The 27986-nt window shown below is 53.1% G+C and overlaps 8 protein-coding genes across 8 annotated transcripts; 5 read left to right on the top strand and 3 right to left on the bottom strand.

Annotated features, from left to right (window-relative positions):
• Positions 1-676: 676 nt before the first annotated feature.
• On the top strand, positions 677-2173 carry BBA_04290 (uncharacterized protein; the record flags this gene model as incomplete). Its single annotated transcript, XM_008599387.1, has 1 exon — positions 677-2173. One exon carries the CDS (start codon positions 677-679, stop codon positions 2171-2173), a length of 1497 nt encoding a protein of 498 aa, XP_008597609.1.
• A 148-nt stretch (positions 2174-2321) lies between these two features.
• On the bottom strand, positions 2322-3929 carry BBA_04289 (LMBR1 domain-containing protein; the record flags this gene model as incomplete). Its single annotated transcript, XM_008599386.1, has 1 exon — positions 2322-3929. The coding sequence occupies one exon, from the start codon at positions 3927-3929 to the stop codon at positions 2322-2324; it is 1608 nt and encodes a 535-aa protein (XP_008597608.1).
• Positions 3930-6029: 2100 nt separating this feature from the next.
• On the top strand, positions 6030-6815 carry BBA_04288 (uncharacterized protein; the record flags this gene model as incomplete). Its single annotated transcript, XM_008599385.1, has 1 exon — positions 6030-6815. One exon carries the CDS (start codon positions 6030-6032, stop codon positions 6813-6815), a length of 786 nt encoding a protein of 261 aa, XP_008597607.1.
• A 574-nt stretch (positions 6816-7389) lies between these two features.
• BBA_04287 (histone acetyltransferase type B catalytic subunit) lies at positions 7390-8925 on the top strand (the record flags this gene model as incomplete). Its single annotated transcript, XM_008599384.1, has 3 exons — positions 7390-7417; positions 7471-7752; positions 7802-8925. 3 exons carry the CDS (start codon positions 7390-7392, stop codon positions 8923-8925), a joined length of 1434 nt encoding a protein of 477 aa, XP_008597606.1.
• A 198-nt stretch (positions 8926-9123) lies between these two features.
• BBA_04286 (pyrroline-5-carboxylate reductase) lies at positions 9124-10130 on the bottom strand (the record flags this gene model as incomplete). The annotated part of the gene is made up of 2 exons (XM_008599383.1): positions 9124-10025; positions 10088-10130. The coding sequence occupies 2 exons, from the start codon at positions 10128-10130 to the stop codon at positions 9124-9126; spliced, it is 945 nt and encodes a 314-aa protein (XP_008597605.1).
• A 529-nt stretch (positions 10131-10659) lies between these two features.
• BBA_04285 (CTD kinase subunit gamma) lies at positions 10660-11537 on the top strand (the record flags this gene model as incomplete). Its single annotated transcript, XM_008599382.1, has 3 exons — positions 10660-10815; positions 10873-11049; positions 11103-11537. 3 exons carry the CDS (start codon positions 10660-10662, stop codon positions 11535-11537), a joined length of 768 nt encoding a protein of 255 aa, XP_008597604.1.
• Positions 11538-11883: 346 nt separating this feature from the next.
• Positions 11884-12543, bottom strand: BBA_04284 (50S ribosomal protein L12; the record flags this gene model as incomplete). The annotated part of the gene is made up of 2 exons (XM_008599381.1): positions 11884-12207; positions 12316-12543. The coding sequence occupies 2 exons, from the start codon at positions 12541-12543 to the stop codon at positions 11884-11886; spliced, it is 552 nt and encodes a 183-aa protein (XP_008597603.1).
• Positions 12544-12911: 368 nt separating this feature from the next.
• On the top strand, positions 12912-27674 carry BBA_04283 (ATPase protein; the record flags this gene model as incomplete). Its single annotated transcript, XM_008599380.1, has 1 exon — positions 12912-27674. One exon carries the CDS (start codon positions 12912-12914, stop codon positions 27672-27674), a length of 14763 nt encoding a protein of 4920 aa, XP_008597602.1.
• Between the last annotated feature and the right edge of the window lie 312 nt (positions 27675-27986).

Below are 27986 nucleotides of genomic sequence, written 5' to 3'. Positions count from 1 at the left end.
TATCACATTGTAGCAAATACTTTTGGTTTCCTTGCAAACTTTGAAGAAAGGCAGCGGCGATTGCGAACTTTTTGTTCATTTTTTTTTCGGAACGGCGTTTGGGGAACAAATGGAGAGGCAAAGATGGGAACTGATATTTCCTGTTGAGTATCGTTTTTCCTAGTTATTGCCATTTTTCTGCAGAGACATCTGAATCTATTGATACGCATGTGAACATTGCTTCTTTTTGTCGAAACGTGCCGGTGCTTCTTTCATTCAATTAAACAGACATCCATCAGCTGTTGTCTCCAGCGAGAAAAAAAAGTTACATGGTGACTGGGCTGGTGGCGCATGACCACCTTAAACCTGGCGTATGATCATCGCAGAGCGGCGACTCACCACAGCAATGGCCCTTTACAGTCAAGAAGGAAAATCGCAGTTGCAGGTCAGTCGAGAAAAATTATGCCCATCGTTTGGTCGCCTGATTTAGAGCTGACAAGAGATGCCCAGCTTTGCTATAGCTGCGTGACCATTGCGCACATGTGGTCTCGCGGGCTGAAGTGATTATATACTATGGCTATGCACTTTTCGAATTGATATGATGCAACTCATTAAATTAGTCCAGAAAATATCTATCATTCACGCTAGATTGCAAGAAACGACTTTATCAGAGTCCACGAAACCGAAAAGGCCCAGCATGTCGCAACGTCGTCGCAAGCCGTCGTCGCGACATTCCCCCGACACCAAAGACAACATCACGCCCATCGGCTACGTCCTCGAGTGGACCGCACCGCATCCTCACCACCGGCATCGCCTCGATACGGTCGACAACCTGAGGTCCGAGCTCCTCGGCGGGCCGCCGTCCGGTGTCCAGCAGCTCATCGTTCTCCGAGGCGACGCCGTCCTCGATACCGACGTGAGCGAAGCGCTGCGGAACCTCGCGGGCGTCGACAGCGCGTTTATCGAAGCGTTTGCGCAGCAGGGCGCGCCGTGTCGTCGTCCGCGAGGTCCGGCGCGGTGGTGGACGGCGCGATACCCGGAGGAGACGACGACGGATGGGGGCAAGAGCGTGATGATACGGCGAGCGGCGCTGTGGCCGTCTTCGCAGGTCCCGGTTCTCTTGGTTGATACGCCGCTCGTGGGGGAGGCGGAGGAGGAGGAGGAGGAGGCCGAGCGAAAGAGGAGGAGGAGACGCAAAGTGGAGGCACCGAGGCTGACGCACCAAGACGCAGCGACGAGACGCTCGGCGCTGCAGCACGGCGCGGCGGCGCCGAGACGGCATGGCGCTTCGCAGCTTGCCGGGCCAGCCTCGACCGTGACACTCGACGACGAACTCGCCAGCGCCATCGACCATGCCCAGCAGCAGGTGATTGCCCTGGAAGAGATGCTCGCCGAGCTCGTCCACGACCGCTGGACAGCCCGCCTCGGCGCCCTGCCGCTTGACACCGCCGCGCGGTTGCTCTGGAGTTATGCTGTCGCGCTCGAGCGTAATCTCGACGACGACGACAAGAACAACATGCGCCGCGGCACCCGCCAGAGCCTCCGGCACGTGGGCCCGGCAGCCGCCGCATGGACGGAGCTCTCGCAACGGGTGCAGCTGCGCATCCAGCTCGCCGCCGCCGCCGCCGCCGCCGTCACCGCCACCGCCCGTCCACCCTCTACGCCCCCTGCCACCGCTGCTGCTCTCGCCGCCGCCGCCGATCCCGACTCTGACACGCGCAGCCTCGACCGCATCGCGTACCTCGGGGCAGCGCTGCTCCCCGTCAGCATCGTCTCGGGCATCCTCGCCGTCGAGGGCCGCTACGGACCCGGGGGCGCCCAGTTTTGGGTATTCTGGGTCGCGAGCGTCGTGGCGGTCGCGGCGGCGCTGGGCTTTGTCTGGCTGGATCGGCTGCGCCTGGCAGAGGTCTGGATCGAGATGCCGACGAGCAGCGGTAACGGTGATGGTGGTGGTGGTGTAGCGGCGGCGGCGGAGGAGGCGGCTGCTGGCGGCTTCGTCGCCGATGGGGACAGAATGGTGCGGGCGGCAAGCGCGTGGCGCAGAGAGCGGATGGGCTGGGGGCGTGCGATGAAGAAGGTGTCGGGGTATTACAGTCTGCGTGGTGCGCGGTGGATTCGCTTTCGGAAGCCGGTGACGGCGGAGGAGAAATGGAAGGATTGGAAAGACGATGTCATTGTCGTTGAAGAAGAGTAGTGAGTTGGCTTTTGATACATCTGAATCTTGTACCGGCAAGGAACACGATTGTGGTTCTCAATGTGTATAAGAGGTTTTGATATTAGTGTGCCTATATAGAAGTCTATTTCGCTTAAAAAAAGAGCCAGGAAAGATGCCGAGTCTAGTGTTACAATCGAATCTGCCCACCCTCGCTGTTGTTGCTACTACCGCCGAACCAGCTCCGTATATCGCTTCTTTCTTGGCTACTGGAGGAATTACCGTCGCCGCCCATCCATTTTGGCTTCTTGAAGCCCTGTCCCAGGTCCTGGAACCATTTAGGCGTCTCTATATTATCCACCGTGTTCTTCATGCGGTGACCGATGATTTGAAATAGGCCATCGTCCTCGGGCGGATCGTCCAAGTAGCGTCGGGCAGAGGCGCCCGCTCTTTGGCCACCTGTAGCCGAGCCTACGCCAATAGTCCGCGGTGCGCCCCGCGAAGCGCTTTCGCCAGGCGGCACCGAGAGAACAGGGTCGGTCCGGCCGCTGCCGCTGCTTGCGGTGGCCAGTCTCGCAAACAACTCGTCGCGACGGCGAATGGTCTCGCCACCCAGCTCTCTCTCGATCAAGTCACGCCCCTCGCGCCATGAGCCCGTGCCATAGCCGGTCAAGTTTTCTTCGTCGTCGTCGAGCAAGTCGATGCCGACAAATAATCGCTTTACTTTGCCGTATAGGCCAAACGTGGCCGCAATGACCGGGATGATCAACAAGTAGGGGAACAGGTCGTCAAACCAGCGACCGAGGTGGGTAAAGTCAACCAGACGGCCTAGAAAACCGTAGAACGCAGTCTTTGTGTACACTTCGCTGGACAAAAAGGTCAAGAAGTTGTAGGACAGCGGTACGGTCAGCTTGGCGACCTGCATCGCGTACCAGAAAGCGGCTTCATAGCCAGTGTTGCGCCGCACGAGGGCTCGCCCACGCCACACCTTGACTTCAGTCATGGTCACGAGCGCCGCTGCACACATGTAGCAAATCCAAAAAGCGGAAATGACTTGCCCCGCGAAGCCCACCTCAGCCCTGTCGCCAACCCAGTGATGAATAACACTCAGACGGATGACTGACAGGTGGGGAAAGGGCAGCTTGACTACTTCAGACCAAACAACGCATGCAGAAGCCAAGGTGAGTAGTATTCCCAGGCCAATCTGCATGTACGGCGCGATCTGATAGTGCCATAGATACCTAGTGTAAGGGTTGAGGAGCTTGGCTTTATCCCATAGCTCCGCGTGAGGTGAAACGTCTCCGAAATCGAGCTTTTTTGACGCCGCGGAATCCAAAATTGCCTGCGTTTTTCCGGCCTCGTTTACCAAATCATGCCACTCGAGAACAAAACGTGACCTCGCGTGCTTGGCCCGGATCAGCCGTCGTGTGAGGTCGGCCAGGTACTTTGACGTCATGACATTGGGAACAGTTCGGTCCATGGTGTTCACATCAAAGGCCGTGGCGAGCGGTCTCGTCTCAGAAACGTTGGCAATTTCTTGCAGCTCTTCAATCCAGTCGCGAAAGTCGGCGGCGCTGCCGATCTTGCGCTTCGCGAGTTCCACAACTTGGGCTTCAATCTCTTCCAACGACGTCGCGGAATCTTCCATTTTCTCGTATGCCTTTGGCGCTTTTGCCTGAAGACGGCGTAGTTTGTTCGCTATGTTGGCGTCGCGAATCAGGCGCTTCGGTATGGAGACCAGTCCGTGTCCCATGAGGTAGATGGCAAAGACTAAGCCCCAGCAGTAGGCCAAAGCCATCACGACACCCTTGAGGGAATCATAGGTAACGTCATATCGAATAACCACGTACGCTAGCCCAACTATGGCAGAACCCAGCACCATGGCGTAGAACTGGGCATTCGACCGGAGCGAGTACATCAGTCGGTCGTGTGGCTCGCGATATCCAGCGTCGGAGTATTCGCCAAGGATCGGTAGGATAAACCTGCATCATGTTAGAAGTATACATGGTTGAACGCCGTCTTATACAAACCAAGTCAAGGCGAATGTCAGCCAATATGTTATTCTCCACGAGACGAGAATGACCCTTTCGGGAAGCCAAATACCTCGCGTCCCGTCATCATCCGTCCCCGCACTCGAGGCCAGGTCTATCGGCACCAGAAGCACAATGACGGACGGGAGCCATATCGCGAAGAAGATGGGCACAAAGTAGAAACCTGGCGTCGACCGAAGCGGCAGGTAGTGCCGCAGAATGAGCAGGACTACCAGGGACACGACGAGGAGCGCAAGGATCGAAAAGATGATGGAGCCCACCGGCAGCGGGCGGCTTGCTGTATTAAACATGCTCGGCGACGAATTTCGAAGCCATCCGAGCTGTACTGATGGACGTTTGCGAAAAGTAATATGAGGAATGTGTTGTCGCAAAGTTGCAACCTGCATCAGCAGCCCCGTGACGTAAGTTTGGTTCGTGAAGCCACTGTTACAACCCACTGTAGCTGCCACTTCAGCGCACCGCACGCAGCGTTAGCCTGTGGCGTTACCTACCGTACCTACCTAGGTACCTAGGTAGCCTGTGGCGTTAGGCCGTGGGTCCGACGCGCCAGTATGTCAAACATGTCAAAGTGTGGGTGTAGATCAACCGAGGTTTTGACACGAACACTGTTAAAGTACAGAGGAAGAATAAGTGCCTGAGAATGTGGCCGGAGTTCTGCATTCGTTTGGCACTCTTCTTCTGATTCACAGCACGGTGTTTATTACCTACGTCGACAGATAGCGTAGCTCTAGCCACCGATCATTGGCTTTGCCGTCTGACATACATGTAGCCTCGTCGCCTGCTCCAACGGAAAATAAGGTATCATATTAATGCTGGCTCGACCCAGCTGGATATTGGCAGCGTGGCCCAGACGCAGTGCGATGCCATCAAGCAGATAGATGTATGGCGAGGTTCGCGAGGGTGACAGCGCTTGCGACAGATGTCGCTGTGGTAGCGGCGCATTCGAGCAATGTGTCGTGCTCCCTCAAGTGAACGGCGGATGTGCCAATTGTCACATGCGTGCCGGCGCCGCTGACTGCAGTTTTGTCAGGGTCGCAAAAAGTATGTTGCTATCGCGCCCGTTCGCAAACATTCGCAAGTTTTCTTACTGACATGCATCCAATAGCTCCGCGCCGCTCAACTCCGCGCAACCACGTCAGCTGCAGTGAGCGACACCGCCGCCGAGCACGCTATGATCCGTATTCGACCCCGACTCGTCGCAGTTGGGGTCCCCCTTACTGATACCAGTGTTGCCAGTCCAGTGCAAGCTGCTCAGGGCTTCAATTGCGTGCCAGCTCCGTTCCCAACGGCGTCGATATTCCATGCATGCAGCCGCCAATAGTCTATGCAGCCATGCGGGCCCCCGCACGGGTTGCCGTACGACTGTCTGTCTTCCGCCCCTGTGTCCAGACACAGTCTTGGAAGCTACTTAGATTCCGTCGTGTGACATAGCCAGGCCTAATAACATCTTGTAGTACACCGAATCGATGAGTTTGTGCGACTTTGACGTTTACAGTAGCATGACAGGCAAGTTCACCACCCATGCAGGAAGGAAACAGAAAAATCGCAGAATAGTCAGAGCCACTTTGCGACAATGCTGAGCTCAGCGGATCTCGAGCAGCTGAAACACGTTCTTGCCAGGAGAATTCGAATCCTGATGCTTTCGTCCAATCATCACAACGCCCCCACAACCGCCTGGCGGTTGAAGGAAGTGGGCGCTTACAGCTAAATGCATCTCTATATTAGCATCGTACGCAACTCTTGTCTTTTTTTTTTTTTTCGTGTAGACATCGAAAGGCAAATTTCAAGTTTGCAACTTGCATCGGCTCACCGGCTTCTCGTCCTCAGACACTGAGGTGTTGCGCCCCATGGCGATCGGATACTCTGATCTTGAAGTCTATCACGGCACAGCGGCAACGGGGCCGATTCCAGTGCAAGAGGAGAAGATCTTTACCCAAATCACCACCAAAAAACAAGAATCCTCGCATCTCAATGGCTCAAAGCCGCCATCACGGCGAGAAAAAAATCTGTGCAGCATCCAGTTCACGCGCACCAGAGCCCTTCTTCTCGTCCTCCTGTTTGTTCTACTGGCCGCTGTAGCAGCTGGCGTAGCAGCGGGCCTGGTTGTTGCCAGAAGCTCAAAGTCTCGAGGCTCCTCATCCTCAGGAGAGGCCATATCCTCCAGCTCATCAGGCGTGTCCTCAAGCGCCAGCTCAGCAACTCCCACATCAGTTACTCGAGGACCCGCGACACTCGTCACCTCTACCGAGGTGGTCAGCCCAACGCAGACGCTCTACCGCGACTGCCCTTCGTCTGACAACACTATATACAACGGAAAAGGCTCCGACTCATACCAATTTCGCAAAATTTGCGCGCGAAGCTACAAACAGCCCCCAGTCAACCTCGTCAACCAACCTGTCGCGAGCCTCAATGACTGCATCGATAAATGTGCCGAGTACAATATCCGCAACAAGACGGCAATTGCATCGGGCAAAAGTAATCCCTGCAATGCAGTTTGCTGGCGGAACAGCGCCACGGATCCTGATTGGCCTGGGCAGTGCTTCGGTAGCACCACCTTCAACTCGACAGAAGGATTTCAGACCAGGGACGAGATTATATGCGATTCCGCAGCATGGATCAACCAGAATATCTGAGAATGGGGTAAATAACCTCCCAAGAGCGTTTTCAATAAGGGAAGAACTGGTCACAACTATCAGATAATTTTATCACCTGATTACTCATTTGGCCAATCGACTTGCCATTGTCTCTCCTAGACTTGTACTAATAAATGCCCAATGATTCCACCGCGAGCCACTGAAGCGGCGGCTACCCGTTGTAAGGAGGCCGATTTGAAGTCTAACTTCACTGCAAGAGATGGGCATATGTAAAAACTCATATGAATTCCTTGTTAGACCCGAAAAAATTCGAGCCTGATTTTCGCTTCTTTTAATTCTTTTAACCTGCATGAAGTGCAAAAACTAACTAGGCTACCAGCGATGGCTTCTATGGCTGTCAACTACCTAGATAGGTAGCTTGAATGTTCTAGCCTCAGGTTTCAGGCAGAAACCACTTAACGAGCGCGCGAGGCACGACGCGGTTCGCGTGCCAGATCGCCCCCAGTCCCGAAGCTTCACCATACCACCAAGTCGGACAACTTCTTCCACACGCCTCTTATACCAACGTCAGAAATTCATACTCGCACGGAGCCGGGGTCGGTCCTGATCAACCATGGCTGCCCTCACAGATCTTGAAGACTGTAAGTCGTTGAATTTGTAGCTCAGCTGGTGCAATCTCTGACCCTTGGTACAGGGCTCGCCGACTCGAACACAGCCCTAAATATCAGTCTCGTTGCGCCAACAGCTTCAGGTCTTCAATCGCTTTCCACCTTCAATCCGAGCTTTACCTATCCAATCTTTGGCGAAGATGAGAAAATCTTTGGCTACAAGGATCTCAAGATCAATCTTAGATACCGCGCAAACGATATGCGCCCGCACGTACAAATGTCGTATAGCAGCAAATTCGCTCCCATTGGCGAAACCGAACCCATGGATGTTATGGGCATGCTGAAGGAGGATGCTCAGCTTCCTGATAGTAAGCAGTATCAAGCTGAAATACACGAACAAGCGCTGACGATTCCTAGTTGCGTTCGGCAAAGCTGCAGACTTCGAAAGCAACTCCAAAAATCTTGGCGATGACTGGAAACCTCCTGGAGAACTTCATTCGAGCTTCAAGGGCACCGATGGTACATACGAGATCTGGAAGGGCACACTGGCAGACCCTGCTATCAAACAAATGAACAATCGCGTCCAACTGCTGGTTCCTCTCTTCATCGAAGGCGGATCTTACATTGGCCAGACCCCGGATTCCGACTCTTCAGAGACTGAGATGCCCGATGCAGATCGCTGGACTGTGTTCCTGCTGTACCGCAAGCAGCCGTCATCCGCAGACCCGGAGAAGAGCTCGTACGTCTTTATTGGCTACTCAACAGTTTACCGATTCTTCTACTTCCAGCCTCCGCCGACCCCTCCCGCGTCTCCAACCCACGATTGGGAGCTGCCTCAGGGTGATATGGATTTGGCACAACTGCCTTGCCGAACGCGACTCTCCCAGTTCTTGATTCTACCCCCTTTCCAAGGCAGCGGGCATGGTGCGCGACTGTACAGATCGATTTTTGAACACTATCACAAGCACGCTCAAACGCATGAATTCACGGTTGAAAACCCAAATGAGGCCTTTGACGAGCTCCGCGATGCTTGCGACTTGAAGTTTCTGCGCACTGTCCCCGAGTTTGCTGCTTTAAGATTGGACCCAGGCGTCACAGTCGGTAAGAAGGGACTGATCCCGCAACTGATCAAGGGCGGCGAGAATCTCGAGGTAATCCGAGCCAAGACCAAGATTGCACCGCGCCAGTTTGCGCGCGTCCTAGAGATGCACATCATGTCACAACTCCCGGACTCCGTTCGCCCGCGCATCGACTACGATATGAAGGTTCCGTCACAAACTCCCGCCGACCGGCATCTGGAGCGATTGTGGCAACTTCTCGTCAAGCAGAGACTGTATAGACACAACCGGGACATCTTGGCGCAAATCGAACTCCCTGAGCGTATTGACAAGCTGAGCGAGACGTTACTGGGTGTCGAGCTCGAATATGCCCGGCTGTTGGCGGCGCATGGCTCCGGCCCCGTCGCAGCCAAGGAAAAGCGCAAAATTGACGATGATGCGGAATCCACTTCCAGCAAGCGGACTCGAGTCAACGAGGAGTAAAAGTCTTTCATCTGAATGGAAATGGTTGGGTACATTAGGGGTCATATTCACGGCGTTCAGGATGGACAGAATGTCTGGTCAACTGTAATCTAGGATTTGGGTATGCGCGTTGGCCAGTGGTCATTAAGAAAAAACTCATCATACTCTTCGTACTTTTGGGTCGTATTTCATGAAGCCCAGCTGTTGTGGTATTGTGAGCTACTGCAGGTATGGACGAGTGCCATTGACGTTCTGGACGCCCTTGCCAAGCTGACTGGCAACAACTGTGGCCTCTCTGATGGCGCGGGAGATGGTACCACGAGCACCGCCGTCTTCAAGAACCAGCAGACCACCGATGGTGCAGCCACCGGGAGTGCAAACATTCTCGCGGAGCACAGCCGGGTGCTCACCGCTCTGGACCAGGCCGGTAGCGCCTCTCATGGTCTGGGCAGCCATACGGCGGGCCTCGGCGCGCGGAATGCCCATGGCGACGGCGCCGTCTGTGGCCGCCTCAAGCATCAGGAGGAACATCGCGGGGCCCGAACCGGCCAGAGCCGTGGACGCGTCCATGTTGTTGGCAGGTAGGAAGACGACGTCGCCAATCTGCTTGAAGATCCAGGTGATGAGAGCATTGTCCTTGTCCGGGAGCGGAGGGTTCGAGATGCCAATGACAGTCATGGACTCGCGGATGAGCGCAGCCGTGTTGCACATGGCACGAATGCAGCGACAGCGGCCGTCCTCTGCAGGGTCACCCGTGAGCACCTTGCCGTAGATGGCCTCCTCCATGGCCTCGGCGGTGATGCCCGCGCAGACTGAGACGAGGAGCTTGCCCTTGAGGGCGTCGGCCATGCCAGAGACACCGAGCACGTCCTTGACCATGTAGGGCTTGCAGGCCAGGAGAACGACCTGTGCCTGTTGCACGGAGGCGACATTGTCGTTGCGGACAACCTCGACACGCGAGGAGTGGGCGCTCAGCGCCGTCTTGACGCGCTCGGCGCTCTTTTCGCTGCGGACGCAGGCGATGAACTTGGAGGGCAGCGTAGCGGGAACGTCGTCGCCGGGTGTGACGCCGGCAGCCAAGGAGGTGAGAACGCCGTTGGCAATGGCAATGCCCATGGTACCTGGGCAATGAAGTTAGCAATGACTTGAAATATGAGGTGAAATCGTTATCTGTCGGACGTACCGCAGCCCAGGACGGTGAGGGTGAAGCCAGAATCCGAAGACATATCGGTCACGGGTAGCGAGATGTCGCGCAGAGACTTGGAGGGGTAATTGTTCAACGTGAAGCTGCACGATCTGCCAATCAAAGCGAGTAGCCAATACAATATTATAGAGAAACTGTGATTTGAACTTTGATCTCGAGCAGACAATATAGAATGGAGCTCCGCAGCGTCAAGTACGGGTTGGTTGAAGATGGGTAAAGGTTTTATATCGAGCCGACGATGGTGGCCTCGACGTCACCCCGAAGCTGGCCGATTTCGCATCCTGTGGCGGGGTGCTTCACAAACGGTTTCCAGCGGGCTACAGCGCAACGCCTGCTCAACTGTAGGGGATGTCCGCCCGCTTTTTTTTGTTCTACCATGCTGACAGGCAGTGACTCCACCTGCAACTCACGGTCTTGACAGAGCTTCTGTCGCTGCCAATAGCACTCTCTGTGTGCCTCAATAACTTGCATACGGTAGCGCCAGACTCTGTTGCTGCTTTGTGCACAGAGACACACTTGGCATCACAGCCTCCTCTGGCCGCATCGAAAAGATGGCCGATCCGTTCGAAGTGCGCATGCGATTCAGCGCCCAGCTTCAGCATCTCAATGCGTCCGTCGCTTCAGCTCAAAAGGCGACCCAGTATGCTCTGAGATACAAAGAATGGCACGAGGACCTGCACTCTTGCATTCTCGAGCAAGTCGAGCGGGTTTGTTTGCCCAAGTTTCTCAATTTGTGTCTATGCCATTCGCTAATCAAAAGGCAGACCAATATGAATACCCGGGCCAACATAATGTACTTCATTGAGCACTTCCTTGACCAGGCAAGTAGAGAAGGCCAACCAGACTACGTCCGCATGATGCAGCGCGACATCATTCGCGTCGTAGATGCCGTGGCCCCAGATGATGGATCGGGAGCTGCCAATGTCAAAGTTGTCCGCAAGGTAAGCACAAATCACTCACCGTGCGAGCCCGATGCCATGCTCATGCTCCATAGGTCCTCCGTGCGTTGCAAGGTAAAGGTTTCCTCGACGACCAGGTCGCAGCGCAGATTGAAGACGTGATCAAAGAGCGCAGTACCAAGGACCGCGACCTTGGGCTTTCATCTCCTGTGGAAAATGCCGAACTTGCGGAGCAAACGCCGCAACAACTTCCAGGTCAGCAAGCCAAGCGGGTAGGTCCGGGGCGGCTGGACAAGCGTCAAGTCGAGCAGCGCCTCGAGGAGGACCGCGAACGACACAAGCGTGAACGAGAGAGTATCTGGGCCATTCCAAAGGGCGAGGGTGCTGAGATGAACAAGCTTTGGGACGAGACGAGCGACTTTGGCGAGGACGACGACCGACTCATTACCGAGGAGAACGCCGACTTTGACACCGAAATGGAAATGCAGCTGTGTCAACACCAGCGGGCTGCGAATGGCGAGCGTCGGTAGCAGATGGATATGATTTGATCCGAATTCTAATCAAAGGTGAATACAAAATTGTCGGGCATTATGGCGTTTGGATGATTGGTTCATGGTTGAAGGCGCTGCTGTGGTCGAGATACCCAAAGACTGTCGCATGAGCGATACTGAAAACTGCATTCCCTGTAGCGAAAAGGTGTTTTTGGATATCGGCGCTATTTGGGACAGGGATGAAATCTGATTTTGTTCTGCTAGATACTAATACACATGATTTTATACATGTCATGAGGCGCTCTATTGATGATGGGAACCACGACCCTCTCATATCCTGCAGCCTCACACCCGATGCGATGCACGCGACACACGCTTTTCTATTTTACTCCATGGTAACCTTGGCGCCGAGCTCCTTCATGGTGGCAATAATCTTCTCGGCATCCTCCTTGGGGACATTCTCCTTCATCATCTTGGGCGCGCTCTCGACAAACTTCTTGGACTCGACCAAGCTTAGTCCGAGCAAGCTCTTGACCTCCTTGATGACCTTGGCCTTCGCGCCAGCATCAAACTCTTGGAGCTGAAGAGTGAAGAGGGTTTTTTCGGCAGCGGCAGGGGCAGCCTCCTCGGCTTCTTCGGCGGCCGCGGGGGCAGCGGCGGGAGCGGCCGCGAAGCCACCCACGGGAAGGTCGGGGATGTTGAGCTTGGTCTGAGAGTTGTGTCGTCAGCATACATGTCAGGTGTGAGCGACGATGCCCATAGCAGCTTTAGACTGCCGACTGCTCCAGAAGACTGGGACGGCAGGCGCAAATCGTACCTTGAGGCTGGACACGAGATCGGCAGTCTCGAGAAGCGTCAGCTTGCTGATCTGGTCGACAATCTCGGCAATCTTGGGGTTCGCGGGAGCCTCGACGGCAGCTTCTGTCGAGTTGTACCGTCTCGATGTGGCACCGAGGCGCAAAGTCTGTGTTGGGGCTCGGAGAGCGCTGGCAGAGCGCAATTGGCGGGCGCACGAACGCGCCGCGTACCGGCAGGACATGGCCATTGCTGTGTGAGAGGAATTGGTGTGCCTGGAGATGCGTGGCTGGACGGAGAGGGCGAGGAGATGCAGTGAGGGACCGAGTCGCGTGCAGATTCTCGTGGCTTGACAGTCACCCTGAAGTTTTGGTGTTCTGCAGTCAGGTTCGAAGCAAAAGGCCTAGCGGCCCGCAGCTACCAATTCTCCCGCCGTTGATTGGCTCGGATATTTGTAGTACCACCACCGACTGAGATCCCTGCCAGATTAGCCAAAAAAAAAAAAAGTTTAAGCTATCAGCCAGCAGAAAGCTCAGTGTACGGCCAAAAGTCACTGGCGCTTCTGCAAACCTGTTTGAAGGTTGCAAGAAAAAAAAAATCTTCGAGACAGTCGCCATAATGGCCCTGATCGATGTATCACGGCAGAGGAGGTCGCTCTTACAGGATTCGACTGTTTTACACCATCTGCCCGCCGATTTACTGGTCGCGATCCAGAGCCAGCCCTCCACAAGCCTGCTGGATGTCGTCGCGCAGGCGGCTCTCATTCCGACACTTACAGATCGCGTATATGTGCATTTTGAGAATGTATTTCCCGACATTTGCGCACGCTGGGCTCTCGACGCAAAGTCGGACCTGCAGCGTATATATGCTGTCTCCGCTGCAGCTAGATTATTACCATTTAGCCCCGACCTCGCCACCTTTCTCCGAAGCCAGCCTGCTCGTGAGAGCTTCACCCAGTCCTCGCCGCTACGGCTGCAACCTCTGCAATTAGACGACATTTCATCAATCCTGGGCGAATCAGACTTGATTAAGTGCTTATTGTCAACATGGAGACTTCTGAGTTTTGATCTGCGCGCATTTAGCTCCATTGTCTCTGCTGCGCTCATGCAGCACCTGTTCGCCCATGATAGTCGCGCTGTCCGATATCTCGCCATTCGTATCTTCTGCCAGCTACTCTACGCCTCGGATAAGAAGTTGGAGAACTTGATACAAACGCACATAGGTGATGAAGCTATTACCGCCGAATTTGACGGCGTCCAAATCGACTATGGCTTTCTGTCACTGCACGAACATGAGCGAGTGAAGAAGGTGCTTGCTTTGCGACAAGAAATCTTGCAAGACATCCAAGAACAAGATACCACCGAAAAAATCATGCAACAATCAACACCATATTCCGTCGCGTACGGACATGTACTACTGCCACGCCCGTACGGCCCAACGGGCGATCCGCCTAGCTTGGTCTTGACAGACACAACTATGTCTAACCTGGAAAATTTCGCAAAGCTGTTGCGTAACCCTGGGCCAATCCTACTTCATGGTGCTTCTGGAGTTGGAAAGACTGCACTAGTTCAGGAGATTGCGACTCAACTTGGAATGCATTCTGGCATCGTTACGCTACACCTGAATGAACAGACTGACGCAAAAATGCTCATTGGCCTATACTCCACCGATACGAAGCCGGGCAGCTTTCAATGGCGCCCAGGCGTGCTAACTACAGCCGTCAAAGAAGGAAGATGGGTTCTCGTCGAAGATCTTGACAGAGCACCGACTGAGGTCCTCAGCACGTTATTACCGTTGATCGAGCGCAATGAACTCCTCATCCCTAGTCGTGGAGAGACCATTCGAGCAGCTAGCACCTTTCGTCTCCTCGCTACAGTCAGAACGTCACGAGGGTTAAACGGCCGCGAAAACTTGCCTTCATTGGTTGGAATGCGTTTCTGGCAATCCCTCCACGCAGAACAGCTTACAGATTCCGAGCTTGAGCGAGTTGTCGTCGAAACATACCCTATTCTTCGGAAATACATCGTTGGAATTCTGGCTGTTCATCGTCGGCTGGCCCGATTGAGCAGCGCTCCTGTTGCGACCGCTCGTGGACGCAGCGTAATGGATAGACAGTCCAATCTCCGAGATCTGTTGAAGTGGTGTCGTCGCTTAAAAGAATGTCTGCTGGTCGCAGGATCGAAAACTGGAGAGGAGCCTATCTCGGAAACAACCAGGGACTGGATGTTCATGGAAGCTGTGGATTGTTTTCTGGGAAGCTGTCCAGATGCTGATTTGAGTAAGCATCTGGCCTTTGCCATTGCTGAAGAGATGCACTTGTCTAGGGACCGGGCAGAGCATTATTTGACTGCCAATATACCCCCCCTAAACGAAAGCGAAACTCAGCTAGCGATTGGCAGAGTAACCTTGAGGAAGAAGCGGGTTCAACCAAAGGCAGCCAAGCCGAAGCAGCCCTTTGCCAGTACTGTGCATGCCAAGAGACTTCTTGAGCAGATAGCCGTTGCTGTCAAGCTTGAGGAGCCAGTCCTACTGGTCGGTGAGACTGGTATCGGCAAGACGACTGTTGTGCAGCAGCTGGCAGATTCGCTAGGTAACAAGCTTATTGCGGTAAATCTTTCGCAACAGAGCGAGGTTGGAGATCTTCTTGGTGGATTCAAGCCGGTCAATGTGCGAAGTCTTGCAGTTCCGCTCAAGGAAGAATTTGAAGATCTTTTCGACGCGACTGGTATTTCGGCCTCCAAAAACCAAAAGTACTTGGAGCAGATTGGTAAATGCTTTGTCAAGTCTCAATGGTCCAAGGTTGCAAAATTGTGGAAAGAAGCACCTAAAATGTTTGTCAAAATCGTTTCAGAACTGGAAAAGGCTCATGCCCAAGCTCAGAAGGAGAGACAAGACGATTCTCAGCCAACAAAGCGAAGGAAAACACAGTCGAAGCTCCAAAGCCTGCTCGACCTGCGACCCCGATGGGAGACTTTCACTCGAAATCTTGAACAATTTGAGGTTCAAATCGCAGCAGGACCGGGTGGTTTTGCCTTTTCCTTCGTTGAAGGCAACCTTGTCAAAGCCTTGCGAAATGGTGACTGGGTTCTCCTCGATGAAATCAACCTGGCGTCTCCAGATACTTTGGAGAGTATCGCAGACTTACTGACGGGGCCGAATGAGCGACCTTCGATATTGCTTTCCGAGACTGGCGAAATTCAAAAGATTATCGCGCATCCCGATTTCCGCATTTTTGGTGCGATGAACCCGGCGACAGATATCGGTAAAAGAGACTTGCCAGCCGGGATCCGTTCCAGATTTACTGAACTCTATGTCAAGAGTCCGGACACGGACGAAAAGGACTTACTTCAAATTATCAAGACATATTTGGGCAGCACAAGCAACAAAAATGATAAAGCAGCCAACGATATTGCGAGACTATATCTCAACACCAAGAAACTGGCTGAGCAGAAAAGAATCGTTGATGGAGCCAACGAAGTTCCGCATTTCAGTCTGCGAACCCTTACTCGTGTACTGACGTACGTCAATACTATTGGATCTCTATACGGCGTCCGTAGAGCATTGTACGAGGGCTTCTCAATGGGTTTTCTGACACTGCTTGACCGACAATCCGAGGATATGCTAGTGCCGCTCATCTACCATCACTTGCTAGATAGCCATGGTGACCCACACTCCCTTTTATCGCAACCTCCCAAGCATCCTAATGACGGTAGGAACTATGTGAAGTTTCAAAATAAGGCGCGCGATCGACAATATTGGCTCTTTCAAGGAGACGAACAACCCGTGGAGAGAGCAGATTACGTTATTACACCGTACGTTGAGCGCAACTTGCTCAACCTCGTTCGTGCCACTTCTACACGAAGATTTCCCATCCTCATCCAGGGTCCAACTTCCGCTGGTAAAACAAGTATGATCGAGTATCTTGCTAATTTCACTGGCAACAAATTTGTACGAATCAACAACCACGAACATACAGACCTACAGGAGTATCTCGGCACTTATGTATCTGGATCAGACGGGAAACTCAGGTTCCAGGAGGGAGTTCTTGTTCAGGCGATGAGACTTGGACATTGGATAGTCCTTGACGAACTGAATTTAGCCCCCACCGATGTCCTTGAAGCTCTCAACCGACTCCTCGATGACAACCGCGAGCTACTTATTCCCGAGACGCAAGAAATTATTCGACCGCATGAGAATTCTATTCTTTTTGCGACCCAGAATCCACCCGGTCTCTATGGTGGACGAAAAGTTCTCTCGCGTGCTTTCCGGAATCGTTTTTTGGAGCTGCATTTCGACGACATCCCAGAAGACGAGTTGGAGTTTATTCTACAACAGCGCAGTCGTAATACATCCCCTCCTGACTGTCGCCGTATCGTGTCCGTCTATAAGGAGCTCTCCAGACTTCGCCAGACAAGTCGACTTTTTGAGCAAAAGGACAGTTTTGCTACACTTCGAGATCTTTTCCGATGGGCATTACGCGAAGCAGAGACCCGCGAAGACATTGCTGCGCATGGGTTCATGCTTCTCGCCGAACGAGTCCGTAATGACGAGGAGAGAGAAGCTGTAAAGGAAATTATCGAAAGGGTATTCAAGGTGAAGATTGATACTCGAAAACTGTACTCGGCGAAGGATGCACCCGAATTGAAGAGCTTTGCTGCCCAGCAGAATGGCCAAGGAGTTGTCTGGACCCATGCGATGCGCCGACTCTACGTCCTGGTTTCGCGGGCACTGAAGAACAACGAGCCCGTTCTCCTCGTTGGCGAGACTGGTTGCGGCAAGACTACTGTTTGCCAGCTTCTCGCGGAAGCTCTCAAGAAGGAGCTGCATATTGTAAACGCTCACCAAAACACGGAAACTGGAGATTTGATTGGCTCTCAGCGACCTGTTCGCAATCGCGCAGCCATTCTTGATGCACTCGATAAGGATCTTACTCTCGCCCTCTCACTCGCAGGCATCGCTATTCCTGCATCACCTGAGGAAAAGTACCAGCTTTATCAATCTCAGGCCATTAATAATGACAAAGTCAACAGAGAGCTGAAGGACCAAATTGCAAGCAATGTCACGAGAAGCAAGGCCCTCTTTGAGTGGTCTGATGGCGCTCTAGTTGAAGCCATGAAGGACGGACAATTCTTTCTACTGGATGAGATTTCTCTCGCAGACGACTCCGTACTAGAGCGTTTGAACTCGGTTCTCGAGCCTCAAAGAACGCTACTCTTAGCCGAAAAGGGCAGTAATGATGCCTTCGTGGTTGGCGCGCCTGGCTTCCAATTCTTCGCGACCATGAATCCCGGTGGTGATTTTGGCAAAAAGGAACTTTCACCGGCTCTTCGAAATCGTTTCACTGAGATTTGGGTTCCCCAGCTGTCGGGTGATGACGATATTTACGAAATCATCCACACAAAACTCAAGGATGATGTTAAGCCGGCTACCAAAGCGATTATTGATTTTGCAGTCTGGTTTAGCGCCACTTTCCGGCCCATGGCCACCACACCATTTTCGATTCGTGAGATTTTGGTCTGGGTTCAATTTATGAATTCAGCTTCCTCGAGCAATATGCCCTTTGCGCTGGTCCATGGCGCGTCGGCTATCTTCATTGACAGCATTGGCGCGAATCCTTCTGCGATGCTTGCTACAGATACCCAGGCTACCCAAAGGCAGCGACAGCAGTGCCTTGACAAATTGACAGAACTCATTGGCGAAGATGCCTCGCAAATCTATGATCCTGAGCCGGAGTTCAAGGTAACGCCAGACAGCCTGGCCATCGGCGCATTCAGTATCCCTCGCGCTCCGGATGCTTCGCCGCTTGCAGAATTTGCCTTCCACGCCCCAACTACGAGAAGAAATACCATGCGAGTCGTCCGAGCCCTGCAGATGTGCAAGCCAATACTTCTCGAGGGCAGCCCCGGTGTAGGAAAGACTTCTCTTGTCGCTGCTCTAGCCCATGCTTGCGGCCAGCCGCTCACTCGAATCAACCTGTCAGACCAGACTGATCTCATGGATCTTTTTGGTACCGATGTGCCTGTTGAAGGAGCCGAGGCGGGTAACTTTGCATGGCGTGATGCTCCCTTTCTGCAAGCGATGCAGAAGGGTGAATGGGTTCTCCTTGATGAGATGAACCTGGCGTCGCAATCTGTGTTGGAGGGACTTAACGCATGCCTGGATCATCGTGGTGAAGTATACGTGTCGGAGCTCGACCAAGTTTTTAAGCGCCACCCCGATTTCCGCCTTTTTGCTGCGCAAAATCCTCACCATCAGGGCGGTGGCCGCAAGGGACTACCCGCATCCTTTGTCAATCGTTTCATTGTCGTCTATGCAGACGTGTTCACCGATGAGGATCTCAGGCTGATCGCATCTCACAATTTTCCAAGCTTGCCCGTCGACCTGGTCAGCAACCTGATTCGGTTCGTCACTGACATGGACAAGCAACTTGTGTTGGATCGCTCGTTTGGTGCACAGGGCGGACCCTGGGAATTCAATCTGCGTGATGTCCTCCGCTGGCTGCATCTGCTCAATTCTTCCGACCCTGTTCTTCAGCAAGGCCAGGCCGACGATTTTCTAGACATCATGGTTCGGCAACGCTTTCGCTTGCCGCAGGATCGATCCGAAGTCACTAAGCTCTACACTCAAGTTTTCGGAGCTGAACCGCGCAGCCACAGTCTTTACCACGATCTGAATGCCGAGTCTAGCCAAGTTGGCCTCGCACTACTTCCTCGAAACGCCTCCTCGCAACCTGAGCGTTTGCCACCCATCAACATTGTTCCGCGCCTGCCTGAGCTTGAGTCTCTCATGATTTGTGTCAAGCAAAATATTCCTTGCATTCTCACTAGCCCCTCAGGCCACGGAAAAACGGCCTTGTTGGAGTATGTCGCGGCTTTATCAGGGAAGCCGCTTGTTGTATTCCCAATGAATGCAGATATCGACACTATGGACCTTGTAGGTGGCTTTGAGCAAGCTGATCCTCTTCGAGAAGTTAATGCTGCTATTCGCGACTTGCGCGCCTTTCTCCATGACTCCATCATGGCAATGATACCGAATAATCTTCCCGATTCTGTTCTTGTTCTACTATACGAGATCGACAACTTTTCTGGAAATCGCGATGAAATTACTCGTATTCAGTTCTCCATCACCTCGCTTCTTCAGGAGCTCCCTGCCAATTCAGATGTGGGCGTTCATCTTTCCAAAGTTGCTGCACTTCTCGAGCAGCCACTGGTGCTTGAGAACCCTAGATTTGAATGGCTCGACGGAGTCATTATCAAGGCTTTAGAATCCGGCCAGTGGCTGGTCCTGGATAACGCTAACCTTTGCAACGCATCGGTGCTGGATCGACTCAACTCGCTTCTGGAGCCCAATGGCTTCCTCAGTGTGAATGAGCACTGCGGGCCAGGAGGTGAACCACGCCTTGTGAGACCCCATCCAGACTTCAGAATCTTTCTCACCGTGGATCCAAGATATGGCGAGCTTTCTCGCGCCATGCGTAACCGAGCCGTGGAAATCTATCTATGCGATAGCCCTCCAAGTGTGGATTCCAGTCTCCAATACATCGCGCCGGTTGAGAGCACTCTGCAGAGATACCTGTCAGCTCTGGACATCTCGCAGCGGCTAGAGCAGGACAACAAGCCCTCTGATGCTTTGCGAATCTCTTTGCAGAACACTAGCCTTCAGGATTTAGCAATTCTCTTGCGCTTTACAAACGAGTTTTCGCAAGAGTCATCTCTGTCAGCTCATCTGCAGCAGTTTGTCAAGTTCCTCCAGTCTCCCCACGGCTCTGACGCCCGAAAGAGCGTCTCGGACCTATATTCGAAACTCCCTGATGTTCTTGCCGGCGGTACAGCCCAATCTCAGCCTGTCCACCCAATGAACAACTATACTGTCTCGCGCCTTGCGCAAAATGGAAATTCGGCAGAGTGGACTTCGACAATATACGATACCTGTACGGAGCTGTTTAGCGTTCAGCAGTCCATTGACCAGCACAAGTCTCTGGCTCGGACATCGAAACTCGGCGCTTTGAACAGGCTGCAGCGATCGCTCATCAGCGATCGTGTTGCTGCTGTGTCAAAGGACTCTACCGTGAGGTTGGCAGCCTTTATCGATGCCGTGCTGAGTGCTATTCGTGCATACCTTAGCCAAGCGCCGTCGAACGAGCATCAGATTTCTACCAGATTCTTAAGTCTGATATGGAACTACATTTTGCGAACAATTGCTTTGGCTACTGAGGAGACCTTGGATGAAGCCAAGTTCCAGGCTCACTTAACACAGGGCACAAGATTACTCAAGAAGCAGCTTGCGAAAATTGAATCCCCATCCATTACTGCCCTGGCCTCACATATCCTCGGAAAGCTACAAAGCGACTTCGCCAGTGGATTCAAGCTATCAACGGGCCTAAGCATGGAGCAGCTCTGGAATACACTTCGGCCTCTTCCCATCCCTAATAAGTTCGTCTATGATGAGGTATTGAAATTGGATCGGCTAGTAACAAGATTTGATGAGCTACGATGGAAGACAAGAGCCAGCATTCCCGAGCTCGCCAAGGCTCAGCAGACTTTGGAGCAAGCATACACCATCGTGCGTTCGGGTGCCAACAGCTCCGACGAACTTGTGCGAGAGCTTTCTGCCGTCGTTGAATCGCTCGAGAGTCAAATTGGGGACGAAACAGGGAAGCGAGTGCCATTCTTTGCCTCGCAGTTTGAGAGTCTCAGACAAATCGACATGCTGCGCGCTAAGCCCACTGCTGAGGCAGGAAATTATGAGCTCTGTATCTTGTCCGATATTTCCACTAGAGCCCGGTTGATGCTCGCAACCACGAGTGGTCCTGCGTCCTGGCTTCAGTACATTGACTGCTTGGCCTATCAAGACCAGTATCCTTGGGACGGCCGCCTGATGCTGTCCACTTGGGACAAGCTCAACAACATCAGCTCAGTCACTCTCAACTCCTTCCAACTGCTCGAAACTGAACTGCCAGCCTTGGGTCGACAAATGGCACAAATGACCTCCGACATCTCCGCCGACCCGACTGTTCAGCTAAACAGGGTGCTGCAAATCCTGCTGCTTGACATTTTTGCAAGTCACGGCGAAACGTCTCGTGCTCTCGGTTTAGAATTATTTTCCAGGGCATCACAATTCAGCACCACAATGGACGGCTGTGACAACGCCTTGCGAGATGCTTGCTCCGCGACTGAACACATACCTGCTCATTTCATAGAGACTGTTCTTGAGCACTTCATTCCTTCTATTGTTGGTGTTGCTACTTCGAACATTTCTGGTCCCCAGAGCACGCTGCAATCCGGCCTGGCTTGGGTTCAGTTCACTATCGGCCTTACAAAGCTCTATGTCCCCGACCGTATCCTTGATCCTCAGCTCAGCCCTATGATGGAACGCGAATTCTTTGAGCAGCTAGAAACTTTCTTGCGCGAGAAACTCTCACACATCCAGGTCTTTGACGAAATCTTTGCTGGCCAGCTCTCAAGCGCCAGACAGCAGCTTCTGATCGACGAAATCAACCAGCTGGACCCGCTTCCTGAAGAGGTCGTTGCTGTCTTCAGACCTGAACGGTCCGAATTGAGCCAGATACACGCCGAATTCTCCAACGTCCTGAAGGCCATCGTAGGCTCTGATATTATCACGAATTTGCAGTCTGATGCGAGCTCCACCGACAGCGAGACCGGCCTCGCCCTATTGAAAGAAAACATCATGAGACTGCTTGACCGCCTCGGGGCACGTTTCCAGGCATACCAGGATATCACACGGCCGGTCTCAAGTCTCTTGCGCTGCTTCCTGGTCGGACTTTCACTTTGCAAAGCCTCAAATGCTGCGAAGCTGGCCAGCCCTATCCATGCTATAGCGAATGCCACTCCCTTCTTTGGAGGTCTACAAATCAGCGGACTTGCTACAGAGTCAGACAAGTCATTCGAATTCCTCGACGTTGTGAACAGCAAAGTTGCCATCAATGGGCAGTCGGAGCTCGACGATGAGTCACGACAGCGAGTCTTTGAAACTTTCCACTCATTCTTTGACGACTGGAGCAAACGCCTCGAAGCGGATCGGAAAGAGGAAGCGGCCAGGACAAGCATGTACCGCTTCCGTGGCTCTCTGGAAGACGAAGAAGAGGTGGATGCTGAAGAGTTCAACGAACTGTTCCCCTCGTATGACGATGAGCAATCCCCTATCAAGCCAAGCAAGAATAAGGACGAGGTTCGCGAGACGTCCTTGAAGGTTGCAGAGATTCACAAGAAACTCTTCTTGAAGAGTGACGGGCCTTCAGCGGCTCTTCGCGGCATGTGCTTCAGTATTTGCAATCGCATTGTGCGCGAATCCGAGGGCCACTCCAACCTCGATAGAGATTTGTCGAGCAAACTTGTCGTGCCTGTGGTCCTCTTGCTAAGTGAAAAGGTGCATGAGCTTCAAACACCGCCGACAGACAAAACCTACAACTTCTACACGCACGCAAACCTTAATGAGGCGCGTCAATTGGTTGCAATTGTGCATGATATTCGGGCCAAGTTCCGAGAGCTGCAGATGGTCGATGAAATTGGCCATATGCAGCCCTTGGCCGATGTCATTCAGGCATGTGACGGAGTTTTGGAAATTGTTCACGCCGAGCCCCTTGCCAAGATTACTCACAAGGTAGAGCATTTGCATGCCCTCGTTTATGAGTGGCAGTTTGGAGGCTGGGCCAGCCAGAAGTACGGCGTCTTGAACCTGCACAATGCCCTGACGGCAACAATTATCCGCTGGCGCAGACTTGAGCTGTCTACATGGGGGAATCTCTTTGATATGGAGAAGACCAAGTGCGAGGAGGACGCATACTCATGGTGGTTCATCGCCTATCAAGTTATTATTGCCGTGCCACTCTCAATGGTAGACTCGAAACCTGAGCTGCAAGCATATGCGACGTCTCTTCTACAAACCTTGGAGTCATACTTCTCTACATCAATCGTGGGCCAATTTCGCACGCGAGTCTCTCTCCTCAGACAGCTTTTGGCTCATTTGCAGGCCTTGGTTCAAGATTATCCTAATCTTGCAATTATCACGCAGGCTGTTGCCAATTTTCTTGCTTTCTATGCAAGATTCGAAACTGTTGCGGATAAGACAATTACAATCGGCCGTGCTCCGATTGAGAAGAAAATGAAGGATGTGCTACTTATGGCTAGCTGGAAGGACACGAACATCAATGCTCTCCGCGAGAGTGCCAAGAAGTCCCATCTCAAGCTTTTCCGTCTCGTGCGCAAGTTCCGTGGCGTTCTGGGCCAAGAAATGAGGATCCTGATCACGCAGGGTCTGCCCGATGAAACAACATTCTCAGGAACCGCCAGCATCGCACATAGTGGCGAGCATGGTGTCCCAACTGAGATGCTGGCCCTGCTGGAGTCAAATGCTCCTGGTTGGCTTGCCAGCCACAAGCGCTTAGCCAACGTTACGAAGACGGTCTCTGTGATGAACAGCATTGCCAATAGTCCTCAAATCACCGGAACTGTCGCCGAAAACCTCGAATCGTATATATCTAGCTTGGAAGAATCTATGGCGGAGCTTCGCAAAGAAACCCCCGTGCTTCTTACCGAGGAGAACAAGACAGAAGTGAAGCATCTGAAGACGAGAAAGCGCAAGCTCTTTGCTGACACCTTGCGAGAGCTGCGCAACATGGGACTCCGACATAACCTTGCTCAAGAACCTCTCGCGGAGCAAGATTCGTTGGCCGTCGTACTAGCATCTGGTGCGAACATCACTTTAACTAGCTCTGCCTCAATCGGCGAAGCAGAATACTATTTCCACAAAATGCTAGACCTGGCGCCCAAAGTCCGCGAGTCGGCCCGCGATCACTCGGAAGATCTGACTTCTGCCGAAGTCACTCGCAGCATCGGTTTCGTTGAAGGCTTCATCTACCTCACCAGAGCGCAGCGGCGAAGCATCGCTACAACCACTCGCACTCTCTCTTTTCTCCAGAGTGCTGTGGCCTCGTTCACTGAGCTGCGGCATTTCGAGAAGCTTGGAAAAATCCAGAACCGGGATTCAGATAGCAATATCGAGACCCTGCTGCCTTGGGTCTTGCAGCTACTGAGATTCGGCATCAAGCTCGTGCACTCTCACGGAAAGCTTCTCGGCAAAGGTCACGATTCAGTCATTGAAAGGCTCGGAGTCTGGGCGGAACGCTTCGATGGATACCTCAAGACTCTGCACGCACTACCAAGTTTGCCGACAAACCTCACGTCAGAGTCGTACGAAATACTGCACACAGATATCTCGAACGCATTGGTTCAGCTGCGCACCGAGCTAGCAGAGATGATGCAACAATCGCCCAATCTGTCCTTCGTTCTTCGCTACATCTCAAGTTTGTCGAATGTCGAGACCAAGCCAACAGATCTCGAGCTACCGAATATCCCTCTAGCCAAGTTCGGGGCCATTCTGGCAAGGCTCAGTGACACCATGTTGGTCGCTATAGAGGCGGCTAAGAAAAGGGCTTCTGAGGTTTCGACAAACGAAGAGGAGCCAAGCTGGTTCATGAACCACAACGATGGTCTATTCTCAGTGATTAAGACACTTCGCATGGATGGATTCGCCAAGAGCATCGAACAGTCGCTGCAATTGCTCGAGCAACTGGATTTGAGCTCAACATCAACAAGTAGCGCAGCCAGTGGTATGATCGCAGTTGTCTCGCCAATCCTACAAGAATTTGTCTTCTTTTGTCAGAAAGCGGTTGAAAATGCCCTGAAGGTGCATAGATCTACAGCGCATATGGGATTCATATTGACGCGTACGTTTACCCAAATCGCTAACCAAGGGTTCTGCACCCCTCAAGAAAAATCAGACGAAACTTCTGGAGAAGGCAAAGTCGAAGCCGGTACTGGGCTTGGCGATGGTGAAGGTGCCGATGATATCAGCAAGGATGTCCAACCCGACGAAGACCTTACGGAACTCGCGCAAGAGAAGAACAAAGAAGACAGTGGTGAGATGGAGGACGAGAAGGATGCTGTTGATATGGCCGATGAAGAACTCGAGGGCGACATGGGCAGTGTGGACGGCGCTGACGAGGATGAAGAAGATGGATCTAAGAATGGGGAGGAAGAAGAGGAGGAAGAAAATGATATGGATGAGGAAGCTGGCGATGTTGATGACTTGGATCCTACTGCTGTTGATGAAAAGATGTGGGATGGTGAAGATGAGGAGAAGGCCGACAAGGATCAACAAGGAGATACAGCGCAGGGGCAGAAGAAGGATGACGACCCGGTCCCTGACGAGACCAATCCCAGCAAGGAAGAAGCCGAAAAGGAGGCGGATGGTGACGACAAGGATGATCCACAAGAGAAAGAGGAAGAAGCCGAAGATGAAGAGGAAGATGTCCAAGCGCAGGAAGAGCTCAACAAGCAAGACCAGAATGTCCAAGAACAGGAAACGCTTGCGCTACCTGAAGAAATGGATCTGGATTTGAAGGACGAGGAAGAAATGTCCGGTGACGAGGACATTGACGATCTCTCCGACATTGATAAAGAAGAGCCTGTCCCTGAACAGCAGGAGGACATTGCGGAAGGAGATGATGAAGATGCTGGTGATGAGACGCAGGAAAAGCCAACGCAGCCCGAGGGAGGTGAAGAAAGTGACAAAGAAGAAGAGCCAGAGGAGGACATTGACGCCGTTGGCGAAGATGAAGTCGACGAAGAGGTTAAAAAAGAGCCGGAGCAGGACGAGAAAATGGACGAAGAGCAGCAAGAGAATACCCAGAATCAGTCTGATCCCACAAATGCAGCTGAGCTCGACAATGCTGCCCCAAGCGATGTGAAGAGCTCTGCACAGGATCAGAACAAGGATGCCATGGAGTTGGATGAGCAATTCCAAGCCAACGCAGCGGAGCAAAACGAGGGTGATATGGGAGAGGCTGGTGCAGACGAGGCTACCAGCTCCGGAAACAAGGGCGCCATTTCCCGAGCCGAAAAGTCGGCCGAGCAGCAAGAGGAGGATGCAGCAGAGCCTGACACGGCGCGCAATGACCCATTCAAGAAGCTTGGTGATGCTTTGGAACGCTGGCACCGTCAGCAATCTGATATCAAGGAGGCTCAACCAGCCGAAGACGTCAAGCAAGAGAAGGTCGATCAGCCTGATGAGCAGGCGCAGCGAGAATTCCAGCATCTCCAAGACGACAGCACTGCACCTGATACTCAGGCCATGGGCACCGCAGACAATGAAGACGTCCAGCCAATGGATGAAGCCATGGCCATTGATGAAGAGAAGCAGGATCCCGAGAGCCGTGTCACCGAGGGCGCTGATGATCAAGAGCCAGAGGAGGTCCCCGACGAGATGGACACCACAGACGCAGAGGGCACCAAGGCCGACAATGAGCGAGAAGATGACGGTCGATCTGGCGTCAAGACGCGCCAGGGCAACTACGACAGAGAGCCGACGCCCGAAGAGGATGGCGTTGAGAAGGAAGAGTCGGACGAAGATGACTCGCTTCAAAATGCCTCTGAGAAGCTCTCTATTACACACATTTCTGACGAGGACCGTCCGTTGCGAGACTTTGGCGAGTGCCTACAGGAGTGGTCCGACTTCCAGACAAAAACACACAGCCATTCGCTCTCTTTGACGTCACAGCTGCGCCTCATCCTCACGCCTTCCCAGTCAACCAAACTTTCCGGCGCCTTCCGCACCGGCAAGCGCCTCAACATCAAGCGCATCATCCCCTACATTGCCTCTAGCTACAAGCGCGACAAGATCTGGATGCGGCGCAGCATCCCCACCAAGCGCACGTACCAGATTATGCTCTGCGTCGACGACTCGAGGAGCATGGGCGAGTCCTCGTCCGGCACGCTCGCCATGGAGTCCCTCGTCATGGTCTCGCGCTCCCTCAGCATGCTCGAGGTCGGGCAGGTCGGGGTCCTCGGGTTTGGCGCCGACGTCTTCACGGCACATGCGCTCTCGGAGCCCTTTTCCGCCGACGCGGGCGCCAAGGTGCTGCAGCGGTTCTCGTTTTCGCAGGACCGCACCGACATTGCGCAGCTGATTCGGCAGACGGTGGACCATTTCCGCCTGGCGCGGCAGCAGGTCGGCAGCGGCAGCGCCGGCGCGGATCTCTGGCAGCTGGCGCTGATTCTCTCCGACGGGCTCACGCCGTCGTCAGCGCACGACGAGATTCGCAGGCTGCTCCGCGAGGCGATGGAGGAGCGCATCATGGTCGTCTTCATCATCATGGACGACAGGGATAAAAAGGTGGGCGACAGCGTGCTGGAGCTCAAGGAGGCCAAGTTTGTCAGCGAGGGCGGCGAGAGCAAGGTCGTCATTGAGCGATACCTTGATACCTTTCCGTTTCAGTACTACCTGATTGTTCACAACTTGGAGGAGCTTCCGAGTGCGCTGGCTGGGCTGCTACGGACTTGGTTCGCCGAGGTCAATTCATGATTTTTTTCGTGATTTATTATTTTTGTTCTAGCATATAGATGGATACTGCGACACATTTTCTTTTTTGCATGGACACGGCGTTTTATTGGAATTTGTTGATTATGATGGAATTACTTTGTGTGTTTTTTTATGCGATGCACGGTTTAAAAGCAAAATCTATAGACATGAATTTTACAGTCACTATTACAGTATGAGTCTTTGAGCTTTGGTGAATTAAACTTGCGCCGCCACGTTCAGCGGCCGCTGGCTCACCATCCACACACACCCCGCATCATGCCGAAGTCCGAGATGCGCCGCCCACTTACTTACTGG

The sequence above is a fragment of the Beauveria bassiana genome (assembly GCF_000280675.1).
Source record: "Beauveria bassiana ARSEF 2860 unplaced genomic scaffold BBA_S00009, whole genome shotgun sequence".
NCBI lineage: Eukaryota > Fungi > Ascomycota > Sordariomycetes > Hypocreales > Cordycipitaceae > Beauveria > Beauveria bassiana.
This window is presented reverse-complemented; position numbering and strand designations above follow the sequence as displayed.